The sequence below is a fragment of the Larus michahellis genome, chromosome 11, assembly GCF_964199755.1.
Source record: "Larus michahellis chromosome 11, bLarMic1.1, whole genome shotgun sequence".
Lineage (NCBI taxonomy): Eukaryota > Metazoa > Chordata > Aves > Charadriiformes > Laridae > Larus > Larus michahellis.
The window spans coordinates 2,251,135-2,278,171 of NC_133906.1; the positions used below are offsets into that span (position 1 = coordinate 2,251,135).

At 59.7% G+C, this 27,037-nt stretch overlaps 1 protein-coding gene across 2 annotated transcripts in view; it reads right to left on the reverse strand.

Moving 5' to 3' along the window:
• Positions 1–5,302: 5,302 nt before the first annotated feature.
• LOC141749860 (START domain-containing protein 10-like) overlaps positions 5,303–27,037 on the reverse strand; it is a 48,236-nt gene continuing 26,501 nt past the window's right edge. Inside the window, exons 1-6 of one of the 2 annotated variants that reach the window (XM_074604086.1) lie at positions 10,871–11,696; positions 7,387–7,534; positions 7,165–7,268; positions 6,930–7,047; positions 6,593–6,645; positions 5,303–6,319 (exon numbers count right to left, since the gene is read on the reverse strand). In XM_074604086.1, the coding sequence (XP_074460187.1) occupies positions 6,107–6,319; positions 6,593–6,645; positions 6,930–7,047; positions 7,165–7,268; positions 7,387–7,534; positions 10,871–11,035 (801 nt within the window). In that variant the 5' untranslated portion in view covers positions 11,036–11,696 and the 3' untranslated portion in view covers positions 5,303–6,106. Of the gene's footprint in view, positions 6,320–6,592; positions 6,646–6,929; positions 7,048–7,164; positions 7,269–7,386; positions 7,535–10,870; positions 11,697–27,037 lie in introns of those variants that run through there. The other variant, XM_074604087.1, reaches the window with a different exon arrangement.

Below are 27,037 nucleotides of genomic sequence, written 5' to 3' on the forward strand. Positions count from 1 at the left end.
GCAGGTGCTGGGAAGGTGCTGCCAAATTGGAGAAAACAGGATAAAATGTTCATGCTGATGAAGGGACTCAGGAGGGCTGGCACTGGGGCTGGTTGGGTAAAATGCTGGGAATGCAAAACCCTCCCCTGTGCTGCAGGGATGCTGGGGATGCAGCACCCTGTCCCACTGCTGGTACCCCATGACGAGGGGGATGTGGAGGGAGCTGGACAGCAGTGGGGTCTGTGGTACCAGGGGGACACTGGGAGGGTTTGTGTCCTTCAAGGAACCTGTGTTCTCACTACTGGCCGACCCAGCTGCCTTTAATGCAACATATTTCAAAACAACCCCAGTGGGGCTGGCGGTTGGTCGGCTCCGCTGTTACCCAACCTTGCACACAAAGGATGTCCGAGGCTGATATCTCACAACACCCTTCAGCCCTTCTCCACTGATAACTGCTCCCTGCCTTGTGAGGGTCCAGCTCCCTGTGGCCCCCGCTTGCTCCAACTCAGGCTGGTCCTTCTCTCCCCCAGTGATGCCCCCAAAAGTCACTGGCGGTGGCTGGGAGCAGCAGGAGCCCCTGGTGTGGGAGGACCACCCTGTACAAGTCTGTGTGTGCACAGCTAGGTGTGGAAAGGCAGCTTCTCCTTATCACAGGCTTGCTCCTACAAAGCAGAAGCAGAACTCAGCATGAATCCACCACGGCTTTTGCTTTCCTCCCCCTTCCCCATCAGCTTCTCCAGTGGGGGATGACAAGTCCTTGAGGCTGGGGACAGCGGGGGCGGCCCCATGGACCACCCTGTGGGTAGGGTGTGGAGAAAGGGCATACAGGGGCCCTCAGGGTATGCAGGGACGCTCTGGCCCTGCACTGTGGACCGTACCATCCCCTTGGGTGTCTCTGCCTCTTAGAGGGAGCTTTTTGACTAAATATAAACACCGCTGCTGATGGGAAGGTTGCTGAGGTCTGCAGTGTGAGCGGCTGGAGGGGCAGAGCAAAGGGAGCTGGTAGTGCTGGTGGCAGCTGGCGTGCCAGCATTTCCATCCCGCCTTGCTGGAGACATCAGCACTGGTGAAGTACGCTCCTCTGTGGGGCCAGATCCTGGCTCACCGCCGTTGGGCACCCAGCAGCATCTCTACAGACCCCTCATAACCTGCTTCTGGGAGCTGTGCTCCTCCCTGCATGCTGGGAGGACAGAGATGGGCTGCTGGAGAGGAACACATTGCCCGAGAGTGGAAGGGATACCCTGGGATTTCCACAGAGTGGTAAGCTGCAGTCCCATTTGGTGGCCCGGCATGACGAAGAGCCGGGCCCAGCCCCCACAACCCACATCCTGATGGCTGCTGACAGGCCAGTTTGGTGCAGAAAGCCTTCTCCTCTGCCTTCCTCCTCCCTCCACAGTCACCTAAGAGCCAGGAGTGGGGCTCGGTTCCCCTGGCAGGGGGGAATCCCCTGCTCAAGCCCCTCTGCTGAGCCTCCAGCACCCAGTTCCCAAGGGGGTATGTCCCTTCCCAGAGCCTAGCCGGGTGGACAACCTGAGCCAGGGCATCGCTCAGCCATGAGATCACCCTGGAGCCAGAGACCTGACATGGGGCTGTGTCAGAGGGTAGTAGGGCACAGCAGAATGCCGGGGCACTGGCAGGGCACTGGCAGCCGTGACGTGTGCTGCGCTGTTTTTTTTCCTGAGGGCTTCCTAACAGCCCACTTTCTACAGTGCAGGTTTCAATGCCTCCGCTTGACTTCTTTGATGTCTGCCAACCTGCCGATGCAATCTATATTTAGATGCTAGCCTTCTTGAGCCGAGGCAGAGAGCCCTGGCATATCTACAGGTTCGCACAGCAGGAAGGTCTTGCCTGCTCCCTGGAGGAGGCAGATGGGCAGGATCAGAAAACACCCCTTGGGCTGGGGGAGTGGACTTCTTGAAAATGCTGACAAGAGCTGTAGGAAGCAAAGATCAAAGTGAAGGCTGGATCCTTCTGGCACATTGGCCTGTGAGGTCCTTCCACTTTCTTGGCAGCACCCATGATGACACTGTCCCTCGGGGTCCACGTCTTCAGCTGCCCATCCATCCATCCATCCATCCATCCATCCATCCATCCATCCATCCATCCATTCCTCCATTCATTTTTCTGTCCCTCCATCCACTCCATCTTCCCTCCCTTCCTCCCTCTTCCCCTCCCTCCTTTCTTCTATGTATCTATCTGTGTCCAGCTCTGGAACCCTCAGCACAAGAAGGACATGGACCTGTTAGAGCAGGTCCAGAGGAGGGCCACAAAGATGATCAAAGGACTGGAGCCCCTCTGCTGTGAGGACAGGCTGAGAGAGTTGGGGTTGTTCAGCCAGGAGAAGAGAAGGCTCCAGGGAGACATTAGAGCCCCTTCCAGTCCCTGAAGGGGGCTTACAAGAAAGCTGGGGAGGGGCTGTTGGCAAGGGCATGTAGCGGTAGGATGAGGGGCAATGGTTTTAAACTAGAGCAGGGCAGGGTTTAGATTAGCCATTAGGAAGAAGTTCTTTACACTGAGGGTGGTGAGACACTGGCCCAGGTTGCCCATCCCTGGACACATTAAAGGCCAGGCTTGATGGGGCTCTGAGCAACCTGATCTAGTGGAAGATGTCCCTGCTTACTGCAGGGGGGTTGGACTAGGTGGCCTTTAAAGGTTCCTTCCAACCTGACATATTCCATGATTCTATCTATCTATCTATCTATCTATCTATCTATCTATCTATCTATCTATCCATTCCTAGCCATCAGGCTTTGCTGCACCCTGGGGCAGCTTTTGCTCTACCTTCAGCCCTACCCGAGCTGGAATGTGCTGGGGGATGTGTGTGGTGATGGTGGGAGCATGTCTTGGGAGCAGGACAGGGTGAGGGACACTCAGGGCTTCTGCCTAGAGGGCAAATGCCACATTGAACAACTGGAAATGTGGGGTTGGGACTGAGCCCAAAGGGTTTGCTGGGGTACGGCAGAGAGCTGAGCCCTTGGGAGGGCTTGGTGGAGGAGTAGGGAGGGGGAAGATGGAGTCTGTTGGGCTTGGAACCCTGCTGGACCTCTCCATGCAAGAGCCCTGCTGAAGGCCAGTCTGTGAGATAAGATGGGCTGCTGGGGGGCTCCCTGCTGGGCTCAGGATCCCGGTGTGGGTGAGAGCTGCCCAAGACCTATCCATGAGTTCAGGAGATGCAAAGTGTGAGATTCCAGGGATGGGGTTACATCCTCCCCCAGACACTAGGGGTACTGGAGTGGGCTGTGGAGCTGTGTGTGGGCAGGACAAGGGGGCCCATCCCATGCTCCCCCTGCCCCTCGTCCATCGGGGGTCTGGCTGACGTCACTGCCTCCGGGCTAATCTCTCGTCCAGCAGCAGCTTCCCGTTTCCTTTCCAATCTCTGCATGGTGGGGCGGCTCCTCTCTGCTCGGGGCCAGGCAGGAAAAGCCATCCAGCTGGGCTCTCGTGCGGGGCTGCAGCCCCCAGTGTATCTGGCCGTCACCCCACTGGGCTGTGGGTCACCCGTTCCCCCAGCATCCCAGCGGGGACACCGGAGGGCTCTGGTCCTCCTACACCCTGCCTGCCCCCTCCCTCACTTAGGTGCCTGGGGATGCTGGTGCACGGTCCCCTTCCTGTTTGTGAGACAGGAAACCCAGCAGTGGCACAACATTCAGTATGAAATCACCGCGATGGGGCTCCTGGCACCCCACAGGGTGTGGGGCAGCCCCCCCTCCCCAGCCTCACCCCTGGCTGGGCTGGTGCTGGGGGCCAGGAGCTCTGCTACAGCCCAGTGCTGGATGTGGACCAGCGTCTCTGCCACCCCAGTGGCCCTTGTCCTCCCCATGCACTCGATGTCACTGCCACCCTGGCTGTTTTGGGCAGCCTCCTGGGCTGAGATGTCACCCGCCCCGGCAGCGGCTGGCTGGGGAGCGGGGACTCCCCGCTGGCCTCTCGGTGCTCACTCAGCAGCTCCTTACAATTACGTAGGGCTGGCTAAAAATAGCCCTGCAGCAGAGCCGCAGCCCGGCTGCTGCAGAGAAACATCCGGGAAATGAGAAGAGCTGAGGCTGTTTCCCGCAGCACCGAGGCTGTGCAGGGTAGTCTTCACCCTAGCATCCTGCGGGCTCGGGGTGCCAGTGGGTTCTGTCCCATCAGGGCAGCACCCTGGAGTGTTTCTGCCCCTTTTTCTGGCCACGGTACCCTGCCCAGCTCTACCATGTTATTGCAAATTGTTATTGGGGCAATTTGGGGCTGGGATGTGTATTTCATGGGTAAAATCTTCCCTCCTGTGGGTGTCCTCCGGCTGCTGACATGGTGGGAGTAGCACAGGGCAGAGAGGACTGCACCCCTTGCTATAAGCCCACTGCGAGGCACATCTCCTGCCCTTGGATTTTCTGCATTTTCCCTGCAGAGGCGGCTTCTCGCCCCTGCTCTGCTTGTGCAGCCAGCCCAGCTGCAAACCGTGGGAGCTGGCTGCCCTGATGGCCAGGACCTCCTCTCCCCTCCTTAGAACTCTCTGCAGTGAGACACGTGTGCGTGATGTTCCCCTGGAGCAGCACAGGGGACATACAAGACCTAACGGGGTGGCTAAAGGGGGACAGTGAACATCTGCACCCGGGATGCTGGGGTTGGCATCTGGACAAACTAGGGAGAAGAGGAGCAGGGTGTGAGGGAAGAAAGCACAGGGCAGCAGCACTCACAGCTTGGGTTGGCACTGCAAGGGATCAGGGTGACCAGGGAGCATGAGGCTGGGAGGATCAGGGGGGCCCTGAAAGCCACAGTGTCAAGTGGGTCTGGGCAGGCTGCAAGCCCTGTGTGCTGCCAGGGGGTTGTCTCCCACCACTGTCAAGGCAGAGCTCTGTCTGTGAGACCGGCTGCCACGTCCTGGCCATGTCCCCTGGTCTTTATCTTGCTAGGACAGGTCTGGAGCTGAGCAGCCCAGCACCATCAGCGGAGACGGCCCCGTTTGCATTGGCCTTGCACAGATCAAGCTAAAACCCATCTGGGGCAGAAGCCCAGCAGGCAGCATTGGAGCGTGGGGGCGAATACTTGGACGGAAAATCCAGCATTTGTCAGCGTATTCCCCCAGCGGTGTCTGTCTAGACTAACTTCCCGTTGTCCGGTGGAAGCTGCCCCGTGCCTACAGATGCTCACCCGCATGCGTGTGGGTGTGTGGACACCAGCATTCACCTCTCCGGCTCCACCGCTGGCTACCTCGCTCCCTGCTGAGGGTCACCCCTGGGTGCTGGGAAGGCTGCGCTCCTGTCCCACCCAGGACCTAGCGCCTGGACAACCTCAGGGTAGGCTCAGTGCCAGTTTCCTCGCCATCCCGTGCCAGCCCAAAGCTCTCTCGCACACACACCAACCCGTTTATTGTTGTGCCGGAAACCACAGCAGCGGCAAACACCGAGAGAGTGGGGACAGAGGCTGCCCAAGACCCCACTGCAAGGACAAGCCCCCCCCCCCCCACCAAACACCACCTAGGGAAGGGGTCCCCAGAGCCAGCTGGGCTAGAGCCAACCTGCAGAGGTGAGCCTGATGACCAGGAGAGGACCTGGGAGGGCTCCCTGAGATGGGGGTGCGGGGTCACACAAAGCCTTGAGGGGGACTTTGTGGGCTGGAAGGGGGCCAGTGTGATTGTGGGTCTGGAAGACCCAGACCTTGGGCCAGAGAGGATCAGTCCAAGCTCTGCTCTTCCACAAAGCCTGGTCAGGATGTCCCAGAGACCCCCCACTGCTGGACCTTTACGGGATACCTCTTACAGTGGGAAGCTCTTACAGTGGCAAAGGGATATACTGGTGCCAGGAAAGCTCCTACCCACCCCATGAAGGGTTGTCCCTCTCTTGCCCTGCCCAGCATCTCTTTGGGGCACCCGCTCCCACTGCTAGCTCTACCTCCTCCATGGGGACATCTCCATGGGCCCCCATGGGTGCAAGGGGGACCAGGGTACCTGTCCTCCCTCTTTCTAGCACCCGTGCTGTAGGTTCCCATGGGACAGTACCCTGCTGCCTGTGTAGGGGGAGTCTATGATGAAGAAGATGGAGAGCAGATGTGATTATTGGGGTGCAGGGGGACATATTCTCACCCAAACCCCCCATATGCCAAGCCCAATCATGAGGGGGTTGCCCTGCAAGAGGGCTGCAGCAAGGGCTCAGGCCTCATGGTCACTGGTGCTCAGGTGGTCCTCGGTCAGCCCCGTCTCGTCGATGTTCTCCAGTGAGTCGGCGTGTTGCACTGAGAGCTCGGCGAGGCTGACACTGGGCAGTGTGTTCTGCTCTGGGTACACCCAGGGCTTGTATCCGGGGTCATGTTTGCGTTTCCATTCCGGGTACTTCAGCCCAGCCTTGTAGATCTTCTTCATTGCCTGTGGGCAGAGTGGGTCCAGCCTGTCACAGTGCCCTAAGTCCCCAGTGGGGATGAAGCCACCCCATGGGCACAGCTCCCAGCTTCCTCATTGCTTGCTTTTTGGGGGTGCTGGGAGGGGATGGAGGTCTGGCTTGGACCACACAGCCTCAGCAGCATGCCCGGTGCATGCCCTGCGAGCCCTGGGTCACCCAGCACCCATCCTGCCCCTACCTCGGGGACAGCTCATCCCTCACGCCTGTGCATCCCACCACCGGCCACGCACCCTGCTTACCTTTGGTGCCACAAACTGGGAGACACGGTTCACCACCCATTTTGGCAGCGACCCTGCAAAAACCCAAAGCCCCACCACTCAGTCAATCTGGGCCAGCCCCAGAGGAGGCACCATGAGCCTACTGTGCCCCGTGCTAGACTGATCCCCACCAGGGCTGATGGCACCTGCCCCACACTGTGCCCTGGGAGGGGACCTCCTTCTTCCCTGGGTTGTCCCCACTTCCCAGTGCCCTCTGGACCTCTGGGTGATGGAAAGCCATGATGGGTCAGCTCTGGGAGTACAATGGGACCCATCCCCAAAGAGACATGCTGTACCCTCCCCTCCTGCTGGCACTCACCACGAGGGTCCACCTGGGTGAGATAATAGAGGACACAGGCACCATCACCATTCGCCTTGATCAGGTATCCTGTCTGCAGGGACACGGCCCTCACAAAATCCTTCCGGGGTGGGTATTTCTGCAGAGAGATGTCATTCACCTCAGAACCTGTCCAAGCCATTGACCAGCCCTGCCTGTGCTTGGTGGCCCGTGGGGCCAGCACCCCTGCCAGGGCTGGGGCCGGCTGGGGGCTCACCGGGTGCTTGACGCTGTAATTGATGATCATGTAGTCATTACCCAGGGGCAGCCAGGAGCGTAGGGTGACGAAATCCCGGTTCTTCAAGGGGCTTGGGCATTTCCCTGTGGACAGACCTTGTTACACCCCAACCCACTGCCACCATGGCCCCACATCCGTGCATGCAGCTGGGGGGTCAGAGAGGAGGGCCCTGGTGGTCCCCAGGGGCTGGGGGATGCTCACAAGAGTAGTATCCCACATCAGCATTAACGGTCAGGCGCCCGATGTCGTAGGTCTCGATCATGTTTGAGTCCCATTTCTTGCGGTAGCGGGTGTCGTGCAGCACATCATAGAGCGTCTCAGCAGGGACATCCTTGCAGGAGATGCGGGTCTGTGGGGAGATGGGCAGTTGGGCAGGGGGGCAGCACCCACCCTCGGAGCACAGAGCTGTGCCCATCTGGGGACAAGGACTTCAGGCTGTTTCTGTGTGTGGTGGCATGGCCCTGTGCTGCTATAAAGACACGTGGACGTGTGCCATGGAGGATACTCTGCATCTGCTTCAGGCCAGGCCAGGCAGAGCCACCAGCCCCACTGTCAGCACGCAGCAGTGCAAAGGCAGGAGGGCAGCAGGGGCAGAAGGACCCTCTGGCCTCAAATGGAGCCAGCGGGTGGTCCAGGCTCTGATGCTGGGGTACCCCAAACCCAGCCCTGTCCCCTCACCCCATGTTCCTGGAGGGCAAGCAAAGGGATGTTCCTGCCCTGGCACAATGCTCTCGGGTGCAGGGTCCAGTCCGGGATGGTTGGTGGGGCCTCGGCTGTAACTGGAGCCGTGGAGCTGCCCGACCGCGCCAGTGAATGCATTATTGATGAAGCCGGCCGCCCTGCTCCTCTCAATGTTGGGAGGAAGGAGATGTCATACGCTCCTTGTTAGAGGCCTTGCATCTTTGATGAGGTGTTCAGCAGGGCCGTGTAATTGGAGATGGCCCTCTGAACATGGCAGGTCCCATCAATCTCAGGCAAGCTTTCCCCGCTGGCCTGGGTGATGTTTTCTGCCTGGTGTGTTGGACTCGTGCCCAGGACAGGCTTGGAGATGTGCTGCACTCCCCGGGCCACCGTGGAGGAGTATGTGGGAGCACCCAGCCGCCTCCTCCTGCTCCTCCCCCCCAGCCACCCCTGCCAGCTGGGTCTGGAGGTGCTGATGCTGCAGGGTGAAGGATACCTCCAGATGCAGTTGGAGCTCATGGTCCTCCTGGACTCATGGAAGCTCTAGTCATCACAGTGGGACCGTCACAGCCTTGCAGTCATAAAATCCTCCACTAAAACCTGTCCACCACCCCTCTTCAGCCATGAATGAACAGAGGCTGCACAACAGCTTCAGCAGGCACAGCAAGTAGTCAACTGGGACGGGGAAAGTGCAGAGCCCAAACCCAGACCATCCACCTGAATTCAGGTGGAAAAAATCCCAAGCTCCAGCTGCTCAGGGACTCTCCAGGTTATGCCTGCATTAATGGAAAGACTGGGGCTCTTCTGACCCCCAAGCCCCAGCCTGTGCAGCTCAGGTCTCCTGCACAGACTGGGTGGGATCCTCCATCCCACATTTATGGAAGGGTCTCTGGGCAGTGCTAACCCCTTCACTGTACCCAGGTACTCTCCAGAGCAGGAAAAAGCCTCACCAGGGAGGTATTACTTGCAATGAACCTGGCTGGGCCATGGTGCTCAGACCCCCATGAACCTTCCCGGGATCCCCTCTCTATGGGGCTTGGTGATGGTGGCAAAGGGGGATATAACTGCATCCCCTCTGCTGGGCTGTGTTTGTTTGAACTTGGCTGGACTTCACGAGGTTCCTGCCAGCCCATCTCTCCAGCCCGTCCCGGTCACGCCGAGCAGCAGCCTTGTCTCCAGCACTGCAAACGCTCTCCACAGTGCTGCCTGCTGAGAGGGCACTCGATCCCATCATCCCAGTAACAGGGCGAGACCCAGCAACTGGCCACCATCTGGACTCTGCACTGCTGACCACCATGCCATGAGCCTCGTGGTGAGCTGTTTTTCCACCCACCTCATAATCCGCTTCTCCAGTCCAGATCTCACCAATGTGGTGATGAGGAGACAACAGGAAACCCTGTCAAAGGCTTTACAGAAGTCAAGGTTTGGGGCTTTCACTGTTCTGCCTGTACCCACACAGCCAGTCCTATCAGTCAGGCTGGTCAAGCATGATTTACCCTTGGTAGGTCCCTGCTGCTGTTACCATTGCCCTTGTCCTTCAGAACAAGGCTTCCAGGAGGATGTTCTCCATCACCTTCCCAAGGATGGAGGTGACACAGCAGCCCATAGTGGCCTGGAGCATCCTTAACCTTCAGGAAGATGGATGTGATATTTGCCTCTCTCTAGCTATCGGGGACCTCCTGCAGTCACCAGGACTTTTCAAAGAGGCGTTGGCCAGATCCTTCAGCTCCCCCTGGTGTATCCTGCCCAAACCTGTGGACTTGTGCATGCCCAACTGACTTAAGTGCTCCCTGATCCTACCCCAGAAGCTCTTCCCCAGATCATGGTGGCAAGGTGGCATGAATTGCAGCTACACCTCTGCAGAAAGCGTTGCTCCTCCTCCTCACCTTGACCCTGAAGGGCCTTCATCCATGGCAGCATTGCAATGACTGTGTGCTCCACTCCACAGCTGCACATGCTGGTGTGCAGGCATCCAAGATGGGCTGCCAGTTACTCTGTGTTCAGGAGAGTGGTGCAAGAGCCTCCTCCAGCATACTGTACCCCAGGCACCTCCTCACCACTTCTCCATGCTTTCCCTGCTCTTCAGGTCGTAGTGACCCTTCCCTGGCACTCCTAGGTGAAAGGCTGTCTGTCCTGTAGGCAAGATGCTCCGGCCCTACTTGCTTAGGCGGATCCCATCCCTGACCAGCAGTCCTGATGGTGGCCAGAAAAGTCACAGCCCTGCCTGTGACACCAGCCATGGAACCAAGCATTGAGGATGCTCTCAAGCAGGGCTTACCCTGTAACAGGGCTCCCATCCCCCTTGGCTCCCATCCCCTTTGCCCCCAGCACCCTGTAAACACTCTTGATGTACTCAGGGTCACCTGGCAGTGTCACTGCTGCCATGTAGATGAGCAACAAGGGGTAACAACCTGAGGGATGGTTGAACCTCTGTAGCATCCCAGGTCTGGCCCCTGGCAAGTAACAAACCACGCGAGACAGCACATGGGGGGGTGTCTTAAACTCTCTGGGATGCTCAACCAAGTGCAGGATGGGAGGTGATGTGCCCCAGGATCAGGATGGTGTGACCAGGGGAGAGGCAGCAGGGAGGCGTCCCGCCAGCCTGTCTCACACCCAGGGGCTCCCGGCAAGGCCGTCTCCATAATGTAATTGATCCCAGGGTCTTCCCGCCTGTGTCTGCACCACGGGCAGCCGCAACGTGAGCCCACATGTGTGCGTGCATGCATGGCAGGACACCGCAGCGGGCATCCCAGCAGGTCGAGAGGCTAAAGCCACGGGGCAGGCAGCGAGAGCCTGCAGAGAAGCTTGCCAGCTGGGGAAGCGCCTCTGGGGATCTAACCCTGCCAGCCCCGCCATTTGGGGCAGAAACACCCCCAGGTAGGCTGGACAAGGGTGCTGTGCACTCCCAGGATGGGCCAGCACACCAGGGACCCTCGGGAGCAGCTGGGCACGCAGTCTGGGGAGGGAAGGGCTGGCGATCCTGCAGCCGCCGGCATCTGCTTACCTTGATTTTCTGCACGGTGCAGCTTTCCTCCTGGCCCTGACTCCACACGGTCACACCAGCCTTGTTATACCGACAGTGCCAGCCCTCCAGGCTCTCGCACTGATCCCTGAAGGAGCTGAAGTCGGAGTCATCTGGAATATAAACCATCTCTCCTCCTCTGGACATGGGGCTGAGCTGCCAGACCCAGGATGCGGGCACCGGCTGCAGGCAGGCTCCTTCTGCCTCACCTCCTGGGAAACCTGGCTCTGCCCTTGAGCTCTGCCTTGCTGGGTGCCTCCTGCAGCTCACATCATCCTCCGAGCCCTGAGCCCGTGCCCCCGGAGCGGACACCAGCCGCCCAGGCACACCGGGATGGGAAGAGACCTCCAGCCACCCCGGCCACGCTGCGCCGCACAGAGCAGCAGGGAGAAAGGCTCTTTCCCTGCAGTTGCTATCGCAGCTGCTGGGAGCTCAGATGTCTTCTCTGGCTGGCTAACCAGGATCACATTTCTCTCTGGCTGGCTGGTAGCTCCTCTATTATTCAGCAGGTAGCAGCATGCAGGTGGCTCGGTTTTCAGGGTAGAGCTGCCCCAGGCTCCCTGAGCCCCCCGGCCCTGCCGGCCCCGCTCTCCCCTCGCTGGCACACTAACAATCTCTGTGCCTGACTTTGCAGCACCAGCTCACTGGCGGGATCAGCTGATCACCTGCCAGCAGCCCGGCGGAAGAGATGGGCTTCAGCATCGGCAGGATGCGGGCCAGCGCGGGTCCTGACACGCCTGGGATGGGGCCGTGGTCCAGTGCACAGGACCTTGGCTGTCAAGGTGTCCTGGGTCTGCAGGGTGGGCTCCTGGCGTGGGAAAGGGAAAGAATTTGCAGGTGGGGAGGTTGGCCCTCACTGGGCTCACGGGATCCTGGTGATGCTGGTGGGAAGGGACCCCTGGGGGTCTCTAGCCCACTCTCCCACTTGGAACAGAAATGCCACCAGATGGGTAATGTCATCCATGGCTTTACCCAGCTGTGTCTTGAAGGACGAACTTGCTGTACCTCCCTGATGGCACGTCCCACAGCTGCACCACCTCCCCAGGAAAAAAATAATAATTCCTACTGTCCAACCTGAAGCTGCAATTAAAGTCCTTTGTTACATCTCATGCCCTACCAAGAGAGCGTGGCTCTGTTCCCTTTGCATCTGCCCTCCAGGTAGCTGCATGATGCTGATAGATCCCAATCCACCCCTCTTGTATTCTCAGGCCCCAGCCCTGCCAGCAGCAACTCCTGGTCCCTCTCCACCTTCTCCACCTCTCCCTGAACTGGGGGGCCAGTCCAGGCACAGCATCCAGCTGGGGGTTTTCTGGTCCTGTGCAACCCATTCTCTCAGGCTGCTAGCCACACTCCACCTCATGTCGCCCAGGATGCAGCTTGCCCCAGTTGTTCAGCCTCTTGTCCAGGACCTTGTCTGGGACCTTGTCCCTGGTCCTTTTCACTGGGACCCTGCTTAACCCCTCAGTCCCCAGACTGGGTGAAACCTGGGGTTATCTTGCCCATCTTGTTGGTGTCCACAAGGTTTCTGTTGACCTGAATTTTGAGTTTCTTGGGGTCCACCTGGACCAAGGCTCTGCTATTTGTTGCACACGCACTCCCCTTAGTTTAGCCTCACCTGCAAGACAAGGGTGCAGTTGTCTTCTCATCTGACCTTCTGATGAGGATGGGGAACATGGCCCCAGTACTGGCCCTGGGGCACCCCATTTGAGACCAGTTGCCAGCTGGGCATCAAGGCACGGGCAAAAACTCACGGAAGGGAGAACAGGGAGAAAGCTGGAGAGCTGCAGCCACTCATAAAGTCTTGCCTGGGAAGGAAGGCTGCCTGCAGTTGCCCACACTGTGCCCAGGGAGGTGGTGGAGTCACCATCCCTGAATGTGTTCAGGAGTCGTTTAGATGTGGTGTTGGGGGATATGGTGTAGGGGAGAACTTTGTAGAGTGGGGTTGATGGTTGGACTCGATGATCCCAAGGGTCTTTTCCAACCTGAATGATTCTATGATTCTATAATTCTATGGTGGGCTGAGCAACTGCTCCTCCATGCAGCATTGCTTGTTGTGGAGCTGTGCTCTGGGTGCCATGGCCATCTACCAGTCAGGCAGAGCTGCCAAGCGCCACGCTTGGTTAAAGAGCTGCCGCAGTGGGCAGGGAGTGGCAGATCCCAAATTGGGGACAATGCAGAGGAAAGACCTTGGAGTGGCCTTGGGGCTGCAGAGCAGGGAGCAAGCAAAGCTGGACGGATTTATGGTCTAGGGCTGTCTAACACCATTGCTGCGCATCGGGCTGCACAGGAGCATGTGTGTGAGCATGTGCACACCTGTGTGTCCACGTGCAAGCGTGTGCAGTCATCCCAGCCCCTGCAAGAGCCGGACATAGCCTGGAGAGCCCACGCATGAGTGCGTGGGGGAAGGTGGGACCTGAGTCTGGGGGCTTTGTGGCTCCAAAGGATGCCCATGGAGTGAAAGAAGGGAGGACACGGCAGTCCTGGGGATGGAGGAGCTTGGACCAGCTGTGTGGGAAGGAGCAGACGGCCTGCCCAGCATCTTTGAAGCAGGAACCAGCCCTGCCTGGGCACACTTGTCTCTGCACCTGAGGGATGGCAGCATTTCTCTGTCAGTGGGTCAGGCTGGAATCTTGAACAGAAAATGCTTTCTTCTTTTCTGAAGGTGGTCCTTGAGGTCATTGTTGAAGCTGGACAACAACACAGCCACCCAAAAGCTTGCTGGTCACCATCACATGTCCCCTGCAAGCTACCAGCTGAGATGAGATAGGTTTCCATGACCCATTTGCCCCAGGAAGAACGCCCATGCATTGCCCTCCACTGGGTTTCTTGAGGGCAGAGCTGAGGCCAAAACTCAAGGCGGGGGTGAGCAGGGAGCCCCCACACATCCATCCATGCTCCTGTTTGCTGTGCCAGCCCCTGGGATGGTGCCTGGCAGTGGCCCCCCACCCACCCACCTGTGCTTTGCCATCGATGCCATCTGATTTTGCCAGCCTGGATGCTCTGAACCCCCCGCCCTGCCTTTGCCCGAGGGAGATGGTGCTGCCCCCTGCCCAGCTCCCTGGGAAATGGTGCCAGGGATGAGACCCTGCACAGGGGACAAGGAAGGGACACAGCAGGGCTGGAGAGAGAGATGAAGGTGACTGTAGCAAACACAAAGCAACACGTTACCGCAGCCTTCCCTCCGTCACATCTTGTTTCACTTCTCTTTGTGAGCATTGAATATAAAACATCCCGTGGCTGAAGCCGACTTGAGTTCTCAGCCAAGCAGTGGCTATCTCAGGAGCAATGTGACACCATCTTGTGGGGTGTCCCTAAGGTACAACAGTCCCACCCTTCCCATCCTCCGCAGAGGAAGTGGCAGGAGCTCAGCAGACGGGAGGGAGGAAATAAGGGATGCTTCTCTGGAGGCATTAGAGCTGACACCCTAGCAAGACTTGCGCCTGAGGAAGATGGACTTTATGGGCTGGTCTTACACCAGTATCTGTTAGCAGGGAGCTGCCTGGGCTCTGGGTGTGTCCCCATTGCATGGTGTCTTCCAGGCCCTGCTGCAGGGGCTGGATGAACCTGCACCCTGGGGTTAGTGGTGTAACCCCACTGTCCCGCAGCATCCAGCAGCTGGTGGTAGTTTGGCATACCTGGTTGAGTTGGACACTGGCTTTCATTAGCCATGGGACTCCAGCAGCTCGTGGTGGCCCAATGGCTCGCATGGGGTTACGCTCCCTGGGCTGTCAGCATGGCTGTGCTCCATGTCTGTCTTCCCAAGTGAGAAATGCAGCATGAGCTGACAGCATTGCTCTTCACAAGGTTGTCCCATCCCTGGGCTGCTCTTCCAGGGTACTGCTGAGATGGGTCCGTCTGCTGTGAGCACGCAGGGTCCTGCTCTTGACCACGCTCTGTCACTGTGCATGGGCAGTGGGGAATGACATGAGAGACCATCACACTAGCAGCCCCTGGGATCCCTGCCTGGACTGTGGCCACCAACTTTGTGAGCAGGGCCCTCTGGTGGGGCCAGGGCATGGTGAGGGTACAGTGAGGAGGGTGCAGCTCCCATCCTGGCTGTGTCCAAACAAGGTCTTTCTTGCTCCTTCCTCCTTCTCTTTTCAGTCTCCAGGTCAAACTTCTAAACTTTCCAAGTGTCTTTACAGACTCTAGAGCCAGGATGTGGGAGTTGAACGCTGGGAGTGGGGTTGCAGGGCTTTGTGTGTGGGTGTTCACGGCTCCACTAACAAGCTCGGATGCCTCAGCAGAATGAGCTCCAGCCTCTCCAGAGCTGGAGAAGAGCATCCAATCCCCTCTGCATTGACCACTCCTGCTCTTCTGAGAATTGGCTTTGAAAGGCTTTGCAAATGGAAATGGAAAATATTCTTTTCTACGGAAAACAGTTGTGCTTTGGCTTTATATGAACCACAGCGGCAGCTCCCCTCAGATCCTTGTTCCACTAGGGTTTATCTGCTGGGGCATGAACAAGAGAGTTAGGAGGAAAAGGTAGAGATGGGCTGAGAGTTTCCTAGCCTGGAGAAACCCAGCTGGAGAAGTTAGGAAGGCTTACAGCCAGCCACACAGCATTAGGAGGTGGTGGCTGGGAGGTGAAGATCTTCCAGGATGGGAGTCGGAAGGTGTTAAGCTCCTGAAAGACATCAGCTCACCAGCTCTGTCTAGGCTGCCTCCCCTTTGAGGGACACAGTGAGAAGCAGGAAAGCCAGGGAAAAGCGAGATCCTGACCCAGGAGTGGGGCAGGCATGAAATACTGCATGGCTGCAGGGACCCTTGGAGCCCTGGGAGACCCCAAAGCCCCAGGCCTGCAGGGACCCCTGGATGCCAAGCGTGGTCCCAGAGTCCCAGGACTTCAGGGACTACCCCAGAGTCCCAGGGCTGCAGGGATCCACAGGGGACTGAGTGAGAACCCAGAGCCCTGGGGCTGAGGAGACCCCTGGGACCCCAGAGCCCCAGTGACATCTAAGCCCTGGGGCTGTGGGAGGCCCTGGGGCCCTGATGAGACCCCAAAGCCCCAGAGCTGCAGGAACCCCAGCATCCTAGTGAGACCCCAGAGCCCAGGTGAGAGGCCAGAGGCCCAGGGCTGGAGGGACCCCTGGATGCCAAGTGTGGTCCCAGGGTCCCAGGATTTCAGGGACTTCCCCAGAGTCCAGAGCTGCAGGGACCTGCAGGGGACCAAGTGACACCCCAGGGCCCTGGAGCTACAGAGACCCCTGGGATCCCAGGGAAACCTCCAAAGCCCCAGAGCTACAGGGACCCCAGGGTCTTGGTGAGACCCCAGAGCCCAAGTGAGAGCCCAGAGCCCTGGGGCTGGAGGGACCCTTGAATGACAAGTGTGGTCCAAGAGTCCCTGGACTTCAGGGTCTGCCCCAGAGTCCCGGGGCTGCAGGGACCTCCAGGGGACTGAGTGACACCCCGGAGCCCTGGGGCTGCAGAGACCCCTGGGGCCCCGATGAGACCCCAAAGCTCCAGAGCTGCAGGGACCCCAGGGTCTTGGTGAGACCCCAGAGCCCCGCTGAGAGCCCAGAGCCCCAGGGTTGCCCCAGGGACTCACAGGGGCCCTGGTGAGACCACAGAGTGCCGGGCCTGCAGGGACACTGGGAGTCCTGGAGCGACCCCAGAGCATCTGGGCTGCAGGGACCCCCCAACCATGTACCCATCCAACCCAACCAAGGTAAAACTCGGCTTCAAGTCCCTGGGGCAGTGCTACACCATGCCCCGCAGGAGGACAACGTCCCCCATAACAGTGACATCCCCAAGCCAGGGCCACCGTGCCCGGGGACCCCACTTTGGGCTGTGCCACTCGCCCGGCGTGTGCAGTCTGGTGTTCGCCCACTGGGTGTCACGCGTGCTCCACGGACCACAGCGACTGGGACATGGCCAGCATCAGGGAGAAACCAGGGAAAGGGACAAGATGAGGGACAAACAGAGGAGTAGTGCCATGCCCGCGGAGGGGTCAGCCACAGCTCCCCTACAGCCACCAGCCGCGGAGGAGATGTGTCCCCCTTGCTCCACGCCGATGCCACCAGTGCGTCCACGGAGGTGGAGGTGATGGCTGGGGCTGTTTCTGACCTGAGTCCCCCACCCTGGTGCCAGGCAGGTGGGGGCTGCTCCCCAACATGCCCTCCCAGAGTAGAGTTGGCAGTGCCTTCACCCCCCTCCCTGTGCGAGATGTCCCCCGCTGCTCTGAGCTGTTTTGTGGCACCCCAGGAACAGCCAGGTCTTGCCAGCTCAAAGCTGAGGGTTTGGGGTGATTTGCACCTCCGTTTCAGCCTCTCGGGACACTCAGTATTACTGGACCCAGTTAAAGGTCCCCATCACAGTGGGTGTGCTGGGGACACGCTCCTCTCAGTGCCAAGGAGCCCAGAGAAGGGAACTCCCCCCTTAAATTTTGCCGTTAAGCAGAGGATGGGATGAAGACCCAGAAACTTTGCTCCTCCTTCTTATTCCTACCCTGCCCTGCCGTTGCATCCTTCCTGCTCTCGGCAGGGTCTGCACAGCCGAGCCGATGCACAGTGGCCCCCTCAGCCACCCTGAGCCCTCCCAGAGAAGGGGACAGGGCAGGGACATCATTGTCACCCTGCACCTGGGGACCACGAGCTTCTGTATGCTTTAGCACAGACTCTTTTCTGCCACTTTGGGAGCTTCTGGTATCAAGGAAAATTGTGTGTTGGGGGGAACTGCTCCCCTCCAGCTCCCCTTGGAGGCTGGGACTCAGGACAGCCAGGGTGTCCAGCCCTGCTGTGTCCCTTCCTTGTCCCCTGTGCAGGGTCTCATCCCTGGCACCATTTCCCAGGGAGCTGGGCAGGGGGCAGCACCATCTCCCTCAGGCAAAGGCAGGGCGGGGGGTTCAGAGCATCCAGGCTGGCAAAATCAGATGGCACCGATGGCAAAACACAGGTGGGATGGGGGGAAGGCTACCAGGCACCTTCCCAGGGGCTGGCAAAGCAAACAGGGGCATAGATGGATGTGTGGGGGCTCCCTGCTCACCCCTGCCTTGAGTTTTGGCCTCAGCTCTGCCCTCAAGAAACCCAGTGGAGGACAATGCATTCGGGGGGGCTCCCTGGGGTGCAGAGACTGAGGAGAAAGATCCCACAGCAGGTCTGCCCCATTGGTGGTGGGGCAGAAGGTCCCTTGGGTGATGTGACTCCTCACACCTCCTGAGTACCTGTGTACCTCCCTGCCACTCCTCAGCACCCTCCTACAACTGGAGTCGTGCCAGGTCAGGGTCCTGCCCCATGAAGATGCTCCTCCAGCTACGTGCATCCCACATACCTGTGTGGACATGGACACTGCGCAGTGACACACCTCTGCGTGACACAGTACAGAAATGGCAGCCCACAGTACGCATGATGCAGAGTTACCTGGGGCAAGTGCCCGTGTGGATGCAGCTGTGGGGCAGCGACCTGCCCAGGGGCTCCTGTTACACCCACAGACATCCAGCAGGTACCTATGAGTCCTCCACCCAACTGGTGGCACAGAAGCCATCACTGATATGGAGAACACACAGCAATGATGTATCTGGACATGCGTGTCAGCCATGCACATGTGGCCACCTGAGCATCACATGTGTGGAACCACATAGAGCTGGTGTGACTTGCACCCCATGGCTTGGCAGTGCATCAGCCAGGGGCCCAGGGCAGCCCATGGATGCTGGGCACCCCCACCCTTGTGATGCACATACATGTGCATGCACACACATGTGCAGGCACACATGGAGCATTGTAAACACGCTGTATGTGCGTGCAGGCACGTGCATACACATTGCAGCTGCTTCGGCATGCTTCTTGATTGATGCTCCTCAAAGGCTTCACCTTAAGCTCCCATCTCACTGAATCACAGAATGGTTTGGGTTGGAAGGGACCTTAAAGATCATCCAGTGCCACCCCCTGCCCTGGGCAGGGACACCTCCCACCAGACCAGGTTGCTCAAAGCCTCATCCAGCCTGATCTTGAACGCTTCCAGGGATGGGGCATTGACAGCTTCCCTGGGCAACGTGTTCCAGTGCTTCACCAGCCTTACAGTAAAGAATTTCTTCCTGATATCCAATCTAAATCTCCCCTCTTTCAGTTTGAGGCCGTTACCCCGTGTCCTATCATTACATTCCCTGATCAAGAGTCCCTCCTTGTCCTTCCTGTAGGCCCCCTTTAGGTACTGGCAGGCTGCTATAAGGTCTCCTCGGAGCCTTCTCTTCTCCAAGGGTCTCCGTCAGCCTCCTTGCTGCATCCTGCTCCCCACTTGCTTCCCGCCACCGTCCCTGTACTGCAGCCTCGTGTTCCCCCTTCCCCAGCTCTCCCACCACATTACGCTTCTCTTTTTAGCTTAACCCTTCTGCTCAGAGCTGCTCAGAGCTGCCTCGTGTCACCCCTACCTTGTCTGCGCTGGGGAGTCCTTCCCTCCCCGTGGTACCCGCTGCCAGCCCGGGACCCTGTGCCAGCCCCCATCCGCCCAAACCCTGGCTCTGCCCCATCGCCCTTTTCCCAGCCTGGAAGATAGGGCTTCAGTGCCCGCAGCCCCACGGCTGCCAGGCCAGGGCTTGTTCGCACAGCGCCCCAGCCGGGCATCAGGATGATTTAAAAGGACTGTGAAAAATGTAGTTATTTTTCCCCCTTTCAGCTGCAAGTCAATACTCGGGGAAGGATGTTTAATTATCTTCGTCACCCTCCTAAATCTCTTTATGAGAGGGTTTGGCTGCAAATCTCCACATCATTTCAAAGTTATTGGCTAGCGCGGTGCACAGCAGCACAGTAAATTAGCTGGTCAGAGCGGGCACGGGTGCCCCCCCCGCACTGCCCGAGCTTTGCACAGCTGTGCCAGTGCGGTTGGCAGTAGGGAAGCCCCCTGCTAGCCCGGGGGAGTTAGGGCTGGTGTCCCCTCCAGGCGTGGGCATCACCTGGTTGTCATGCCCTGGTACATGCCCTGACCCTGGGGGGTAGCTGGTGGCAACGCCACAGGCTGGCAGATCCTGGGGTGTGCAGGACTAGGCAGGATCCAGGGGACACAGGATGGCCAGGACCACAGAATCACAGGGGTTGGACGGGACCTCTGGAGATCATCCAGTCCAACCCCCGGCAGAGCAGGGTCACCCACAGCAGGTGGCACAGGAACGTGTCCAGGCGGGTTTGGAATGTCTCCAGAGACGGAGACTCCACCACCTGTCTGGGCAGCCTGTGCCAGGGCTCTGCCACCCTCACAGCAAAGAAGTTCCTCCTCATGTTGAGATGGAGCTTCCTATGGTCAAGTTTATGCCCGTTACCTCTTATCCTGTCACTGGGCACCACTGAGAAGAGCCTGGCCCCGTCCTCCTGACACCCACCCTTTCAGTATTGATAAGCATTGATAAGATCCCCCCTCAGTTGTCTTTTTTCCAGACTGAAGAGACCCAAATCCCTCAGCCTTTCTTCATCAGAGAGGTGTTCCAGTCCCCTCAGCATCTTGGTAGCCCTTTGCTGTCCCCTCTCCAGCAGTTCCCTGTCTTCTTGAACCGGGGAGCCCAGAACTGGACACAGCACTCCAGATGCGGCCTCCCCAGGGCAGAGCAGAGGGGGAGGACGACCTCCCTCCACCTGCTGGCCACATTCTTCTTGATGCACCCCAGGGTGCCATTGGCCTTTTTGGCCACAAGGGCCCATTGTTGGCTCATGGTCATCCTGTTGTCCACCAGGACTCCCAGGTCTCTTTCTACAGACCTGCCACTCCAGGGTGACCTCCTGCACTGTGAGGTCCATCCTTCTCCCTGTGGCACTGTACCCCCAGGACAGCCTTGCTGGGCTGGGGTCGTCAGGTGCCTGGTACCCCCACGGCTGACAGGACACCCCCGGGGTTACCCAGTTTGATGTGGACGAGGATGGGTCTGAGTCATCGGCACATCAAAGATGCCAGTTCCACTCAGCTGCTCTGAGCCCCCCAAACTCCCCATCCCTCCGCCTGGCACCCCCTCAAAGGCAGAGGGGAGAGCTGGTGGGTGTGCTGAGGCCCAGCGCGGTGCCAGGGGCTGCTGCCACCCCCCGGGGCAGGAGGTACCCATCCAGTGGGCGCAGGGCTGGGTGCTGCAGGGGGGGTGGCTGCAGGCCAGTGGAGGCGCAGGAGGGAGAGCGGACACCGCCATGCTCCCCAACCCCTCTGCTGCAGGGGTGGGGGGCACAGAGAGTGGGGTACAGCCCCCCCCCTCACCCAGCAGCATCCCTGGCAGGCAGCACCCAGCACCCAGCGTGCCCTAAGCCTCCCGTTCTCATGCAAAGCCAGCCGAGCCTGGGCTGGGCTGGAGGCCTGAGATACGCCGGAACAAAATGCCACCTTTCCCGATAATGCCTTTTATTGGACTAGGTGACACGCAGGCTTTAAGGGGATAGCAGGAGAATCCTCTCGGCTCATCCGCAGAAAGGATTTCCACAGCCCTCCTGGCGGCTTGTCACCGCTCGGCTGCGAGTCCCTGAAGAGTTATTACCTCCCGACGCAGGGCTCTGTCTGCCGGCAGCTGAATGGCGTCCCTGCCCCCTGTTTGCTGCTTAGAAAGATTACGCCGCCTTTGGAATAAGCTCCGCGGAGCGCCGCCGCCGCCGCATCAGACAGGGGCTAATCAGAAAATTAGCAGGGAAAGAAAAGTTTGTGGCAGGAACTTATCCGCGGCGCGGGTGCGTGCTGCTGCGGCTGCTCCCGCGCCCGCCCGCAGCCCTCGCTGCGGCTGCAGCAAAACTTCCCCGTGACTTGAGCGATGGAACTGGCTCCAAACGCGTGGGATGAGGAAGTGGTGCACACACGCGCGCGCGCACACACACACACACACACGTGTGCGCTTGAGCACGTAGATAGTGTGCGCGATGCGCGCGCACACACAAGCAAACACACGCAGCCTTGTACACACATACGTCCGCCCCTGCATCCTTGGCACAGAGGTTTCTGTACACGCGTGCACACATGCACACGAAGGGCCCTGGAGATGCTGGGAGGGCTGGAGCCCCTCTGCTGTGAGGACAGGCTGAGAGAGCTGGAGGGGTTCAGCCTGGAGAAGAGAAGGCTCCAGGGAGACCTTATAGCAGCCTTCCAGTCCCTAAAGGGGCTCCAGGAAAGCTGGGGAGGGACTCTGGATCAGGGAGGGGAGCCATGGGACGAGGGGGAAGGGGTTTAAACTGGAAGAGGGGAGATTGAGATGAGATCTGAGGCAGAAATTGTTTGCTGTGAGGGTGGTGAGCCCCTGGCCCAGGTTGCCCAGAGAAGCTGTGGCTGCCCCATCCCTGGAGGGGTTCAAGGCCAGGTTGGACGGGGCTTGGAGCAACCTCGTGTGGTGGGAGGTGTCCCTGCCCAGGGCAGGGGGGTGGCACTGGCTGGGCTTTAAGGTCCCTTCCAACCCAAACCATTCTGTGATTCTACACACAGAGGCACGCCAACACTCACACTCATGCACGCACACGCACACAGACCTGTGCACATATACACACACATACACGTGCACATGTGTGCGTGCATCCCTGTGTACACAGACATGCGATTCCACGCTTGCACGTGCACTCACACACCTGCACTAAGAAGTATGGACCCGCGCACACCTGCACCTGCACACGCGTGTTCCTATATGCATGAACACATATGCATAAGTGCATACACACACATGCGTGGCCACATATGGGCGCCTCGGGACCTCTCCCATCTCTGGCTGAGCGGTGAGCAGGGGACAGGTGCTGCGCCAAGCCCACAATGTGCCACCGATGCCATGCCCGCTCAGGACAGAAGTGCATCCCACTCCTGCATTGGTGTGACATCAGTCCCCATGCCGCGGTGCCACCCCAGGGACAGCCCCCAGGACACCCTTGGGTGGCCCATCCCGTCCTGTGCCACGGGGGTGGGCAGAGGGGGTGGCCCGTGGTGGGCGGGGGGCAGGGAGCCGTGCCGAGAGCAAACCCCCGGGAGTGGCGTGCAGGGGGTGATTAAAACACGCTGTTTGTTTTATTTAAGCCCAAGCCTCAGGGAGAGTCACAGGGCACTGAGCTAGAAAATAGCATTTCCAGAAACTGCCTGCTGACACCTGGAGCCCTGACCTTTGCAAACTTCATTAGTGCCACCGAGACACCAGCGCGTCCCACCCGGGGGGCACCTGGAGGAGGATGGCAGGGACCCCTCCCCGCCTCCCCCACTCCCACCATCGCAGCCCCTCCATGGATCCCCCAAACACATCCATGTCCCAGAGCGGGGACTTTCTGTGGGATGCCCTTGCCCCACGCGACTCAGCGCCGTGGCACAGCAATGGTGGTGGCACCGAGAGCTGGGGGACATGGACCTTGTCCCCCCAGGGGCTTTTGCCCCCAGAGTTGTGGCCAGTCTGGGGTGATACTGCCAGCACTACTGGGCCACGGCCACTTTTTGGGGATGGCTGATCCAGCCGTAGCAACAGTTGCTACGATCCCCTTTTCCCATTCCCTTTTCCCGACTCCAGCGACTTCCCATGGCAGCTCTGGCGCTGCTGGGGATGTGTTTACAGGCAATTAAAGCTCATTAATTGCACAGAAGCAACAGAGGCCCCGTGGCAATGTGTGGGGGTGAATCTAGCAAGGGGGAGCGCCAGACCCGGCAGTCCCTGGCACCTCCAGGGTGGTTTGGGTGGGGCAAGGGGGGGGGTCTGCAGCCGCCTGGGGTGGGATCCCAGAGCTGGCAGCAAAGCCTGCATGATGGGGGGACGTGCGTGGGCATTGTGGTGAGTCTCCACCACCCACTCGGCAGCCCCATGTGGATGTCCAAGCACTGCCCACGTCAACCTCTGAGCCTCGGAAAGGGGGTCGATCCCCCAGCTGCCGCCTCTCTCGGGGGGGTATCAGCTGAATCTCCCCTCCCCCCGGCAGCCTGGTGCTTTGCCGTGGGGGTGAAATGAGCTCCGCTTTCCACAGGCGGGAGCCGAGCCAGGGCTTGCTGGTCCTGAAGGATGCCAAACCGGGCACGGGCAGCAGTGTGTGGGACGTGGGGCTCAGCCTCACACATGGCAGGATAAGTCCCTGTCCCTGGCAGGATAAGTCCCAGGCTCGCAGCTCCTTCCAGTACGGCAGAGCACCCTCCCCATGAATCCCAGCTGCTGGTGACCCCCAGCCATCCAGGGGACAGCTCGTCCCCCCACGAATGATGCGGGACCTCCTACCACAGCAGCACCCAACCCTCCCAGGACTGCACCCAGCATCCCGCATCCAGCAGCCGGGCGCATCCCGCATCCCGCACGTGTCTGAACAGAGCTGGCGCGGGCAGGTGCCGAGCTGCTGCTCCCGAGCTGCCGCGCCTGGGAAAAACAATAGCATTTGGTAGCAGGGGGAGAAAAACCTTCTCCTGAACGGATTGAAATGATGCTTTGATTGGGAACAGATGCGAGAGAAAAGGGGGGGGAGGCAGGTACCCGTGCGGTTCCGGCACGGGGCCAGCCGCCAGCCTGCTGGCTGTTCCTTGCTGCTGGGAAGGGAAGAGGCCCCAGAGGCGGCTGGTGCTGGGTTTCCCGCTGTCCTGGCGGCTCCAGGGACGCCGGGACACCCGGGGACCTGCTGGGTGCCAGCGCCAAGCACGGGAGTGGTTGGAGGATGCCTCGGCACATGGGATGCGCCTGGCTGCTGGACGCGGGATGCTGGGTGCAGTGCTGGGAGGACAGGATGCTGCTGTGGTAGGAGGTCCTGCATCATTCGTGGGGGGACAAGCTGTCCCCTGGATGGCTGGGGGTCACCAGCAGCTGGGATTCATGGGGAGGGTGCTCTGCCGTACTGGAAGGAGCTGAGAGCCTGAGACTTGTCCTTCCAGGGACAACTTATCCTGCCATGTGCGAGGCTAAGCCCTGCATCCCACACACTGCTGCCCGTGCCTGGTTTGGCATCCTGCAGGACCAGGACAAGAAGTGCGGTGGGGAGCATGGCGTGGCTTCCCCCTCCTCTTCCTCCTCTTCCTCCTCCTCCAGCGCAGGCAGCGGGGCTCAGCAAGGCGAGCCACAGCTCTGCCGGGCTGAGGCCAAGGGCGCAGCTGAAAATAAAGGCTAATCACTCCGCTGCTGAAATTCGGTGCCCCCTGTCCTCCTGCCTGCGCAGAGGCTGGGGTGCGTGGGGCTGGGTCCTGGAGTGCTGGCAGAGGTACTCGGGGGCACGCTGCTGTCGATGGGAGATGGAGAGCAGCTCGGCATGACCTGACCCCAGCTCCTCCTCTGTCCTGTCCATCTCTCATCCTTGCCCATGGGGCTGTGGCCTCCTGGCCTCACTCCCTTCCTGGCCGAGGCTGGCGTTGGGAGCGCGAGGGTGCAGGAGAGGTGTGGAGATGCCCAGTGCTGGGTCTGGGCTTGGATGGGCAAAGACATCCTGCACCCACCCGCCCTTTGGAGACCCCCAGATTCCCTTGGAAGGACCCACATAGGGTGATATTCCGAGAAGGTTCAAGCCTTTTCCCACTTAAAAGCCAGCTCCCAAGGCTGGGAGGCGGCCGTGCCACTGTTCCTGGGGAAGGGATGCAGCACGGTGGGAAGGGAGGCAGAGCTCAGCCAGCCTCCCTGCGAGGCTGCAGGCACCCACCCAGCCCCACGCTGCCCCACTGCCCCACTGTGCTCTGCCCCAGGGCTGGGCAAGGCAGAGATGATGTAGGGCTATGTAGGGCTGCTCGCTGATCCCCAGGACCCAGGTTGGGAGGCGGCAGGAGCAGCCGGTGACAATTCCATGAGCCAGGGCATCGCGATGCCCAGCACCCCGGGGAAGCTGGGAAGGGCTTCATCGTGCCTCGCACCCCATCTCAGCACCGGGGTAAGATGCTTGGTCCCTTTTTAACCCTTTCTGTGGTACCGCTGCCTCCGCCGCGTGATTGCCACCGGGCTAGGTCCCCGCGCCCCCCGTCATCCGCAGAAGATCCAGCGGGAGGCAATCGGCAGGCGCACGCTGCGGAGCGGCGCTTTTCTTCTCTAATCTTCTTATTTCATTTTAGCATTTACAATACACCCAGCCGGTAATCCTGACATCAAACACGCCACGCGCACTTTCAAGCTGCACCGACGTCAGGCTCCGTGAGCGCTGGCAGGAGCTGGCAGCTCCGACATCTCGAGATAACACGCAGAAGAAAGACAAGGCAAGCTGCTCTGCCAGCGTGACAAGCAGGCACTGGGTGCCGTGTCCTCCAGAGCCCTTCCCCAGGGTCACCCACAAGGTGTCCCCTCGGGGCTGTGGGGTCCCTCTGTTGGGGTGCCCTGGCTGCTGGACCCATGGGAGATGGCATGGATGAGCTGAGGTGGGTGTCTGTGCCGTTCAGGGCAGGTTTGGTCTCTAGCGAGAGGTTGGAGTCAAAGTCATCCAAGCTGGCAGCCCAGGGGACAGGGGCAGAGCTGGGTGTCCCTGCTGGTGGCCACCCACCTGCCTTCCTCCCCCTGGAGTTGCACACATCACAATGCCAGAATATCCTGGATGTTCTTCCCAGTCTTTACCTCACCTGAGCATCCTCAGCACAAGAAGGACATGGACCTATTGGAGCGGGGACAGAAGAGGCCACGGAGATGCTGGGAGGGATGGAACTCCTCTGCTGTGAGGACAGGCTGAGAGAGCTGGGGGGGTTCAGCCTGGAGAAGAGAAGGCTCCAGGGAGACCTTCCAGCCCCTTCCAGTCCCTAAAGGGCCTCCAGGAAAGCTGGGGAGGGACTCTGGATCAGGGAGGGGAGCCATAGGATGAGGGGGAAGGGTTTTAAACTGGAAGAGGGGAGATTTAGATGAGATCTGAGGCAGAAATTGTTTGCTGTGAGGGTGGTGAGCCCCTGGCCCAGGTTGCCCAGAGAAGCTGTGGCTGCCCCATCCCTGGAGGGGTTCAAGGCCAGGTTGGACGGGGCTTGGAGCAACCTGGTGTGGTGGGAGGTGTCCCTGCCCAGGGCAGGGGGTGGCACTGGCTGGGCTTTAAGGTCCCTCCCCACCCGAACCATTCTGTGATTCTATGGTCCTTCGGTGCCAGGGCACAGCACTGGACCTCGGCTGGGGTACGTGGGGGACCCATCCTCAATGTAGTGCTGTGCCCCCTCCCCAGTGGGAAGGCAGGTGGGGTGCAGCTGCATGATTTGTGTGGGGGGGGACAGTGTCTAATACCCTCTCTCCATAAGCACCACCAGCGATGGGGCTGCGCGATGCCATGGCACTGTGCCCCACATGGGGCTGTACCAAGGCTGGCCGCAGAAATCCGA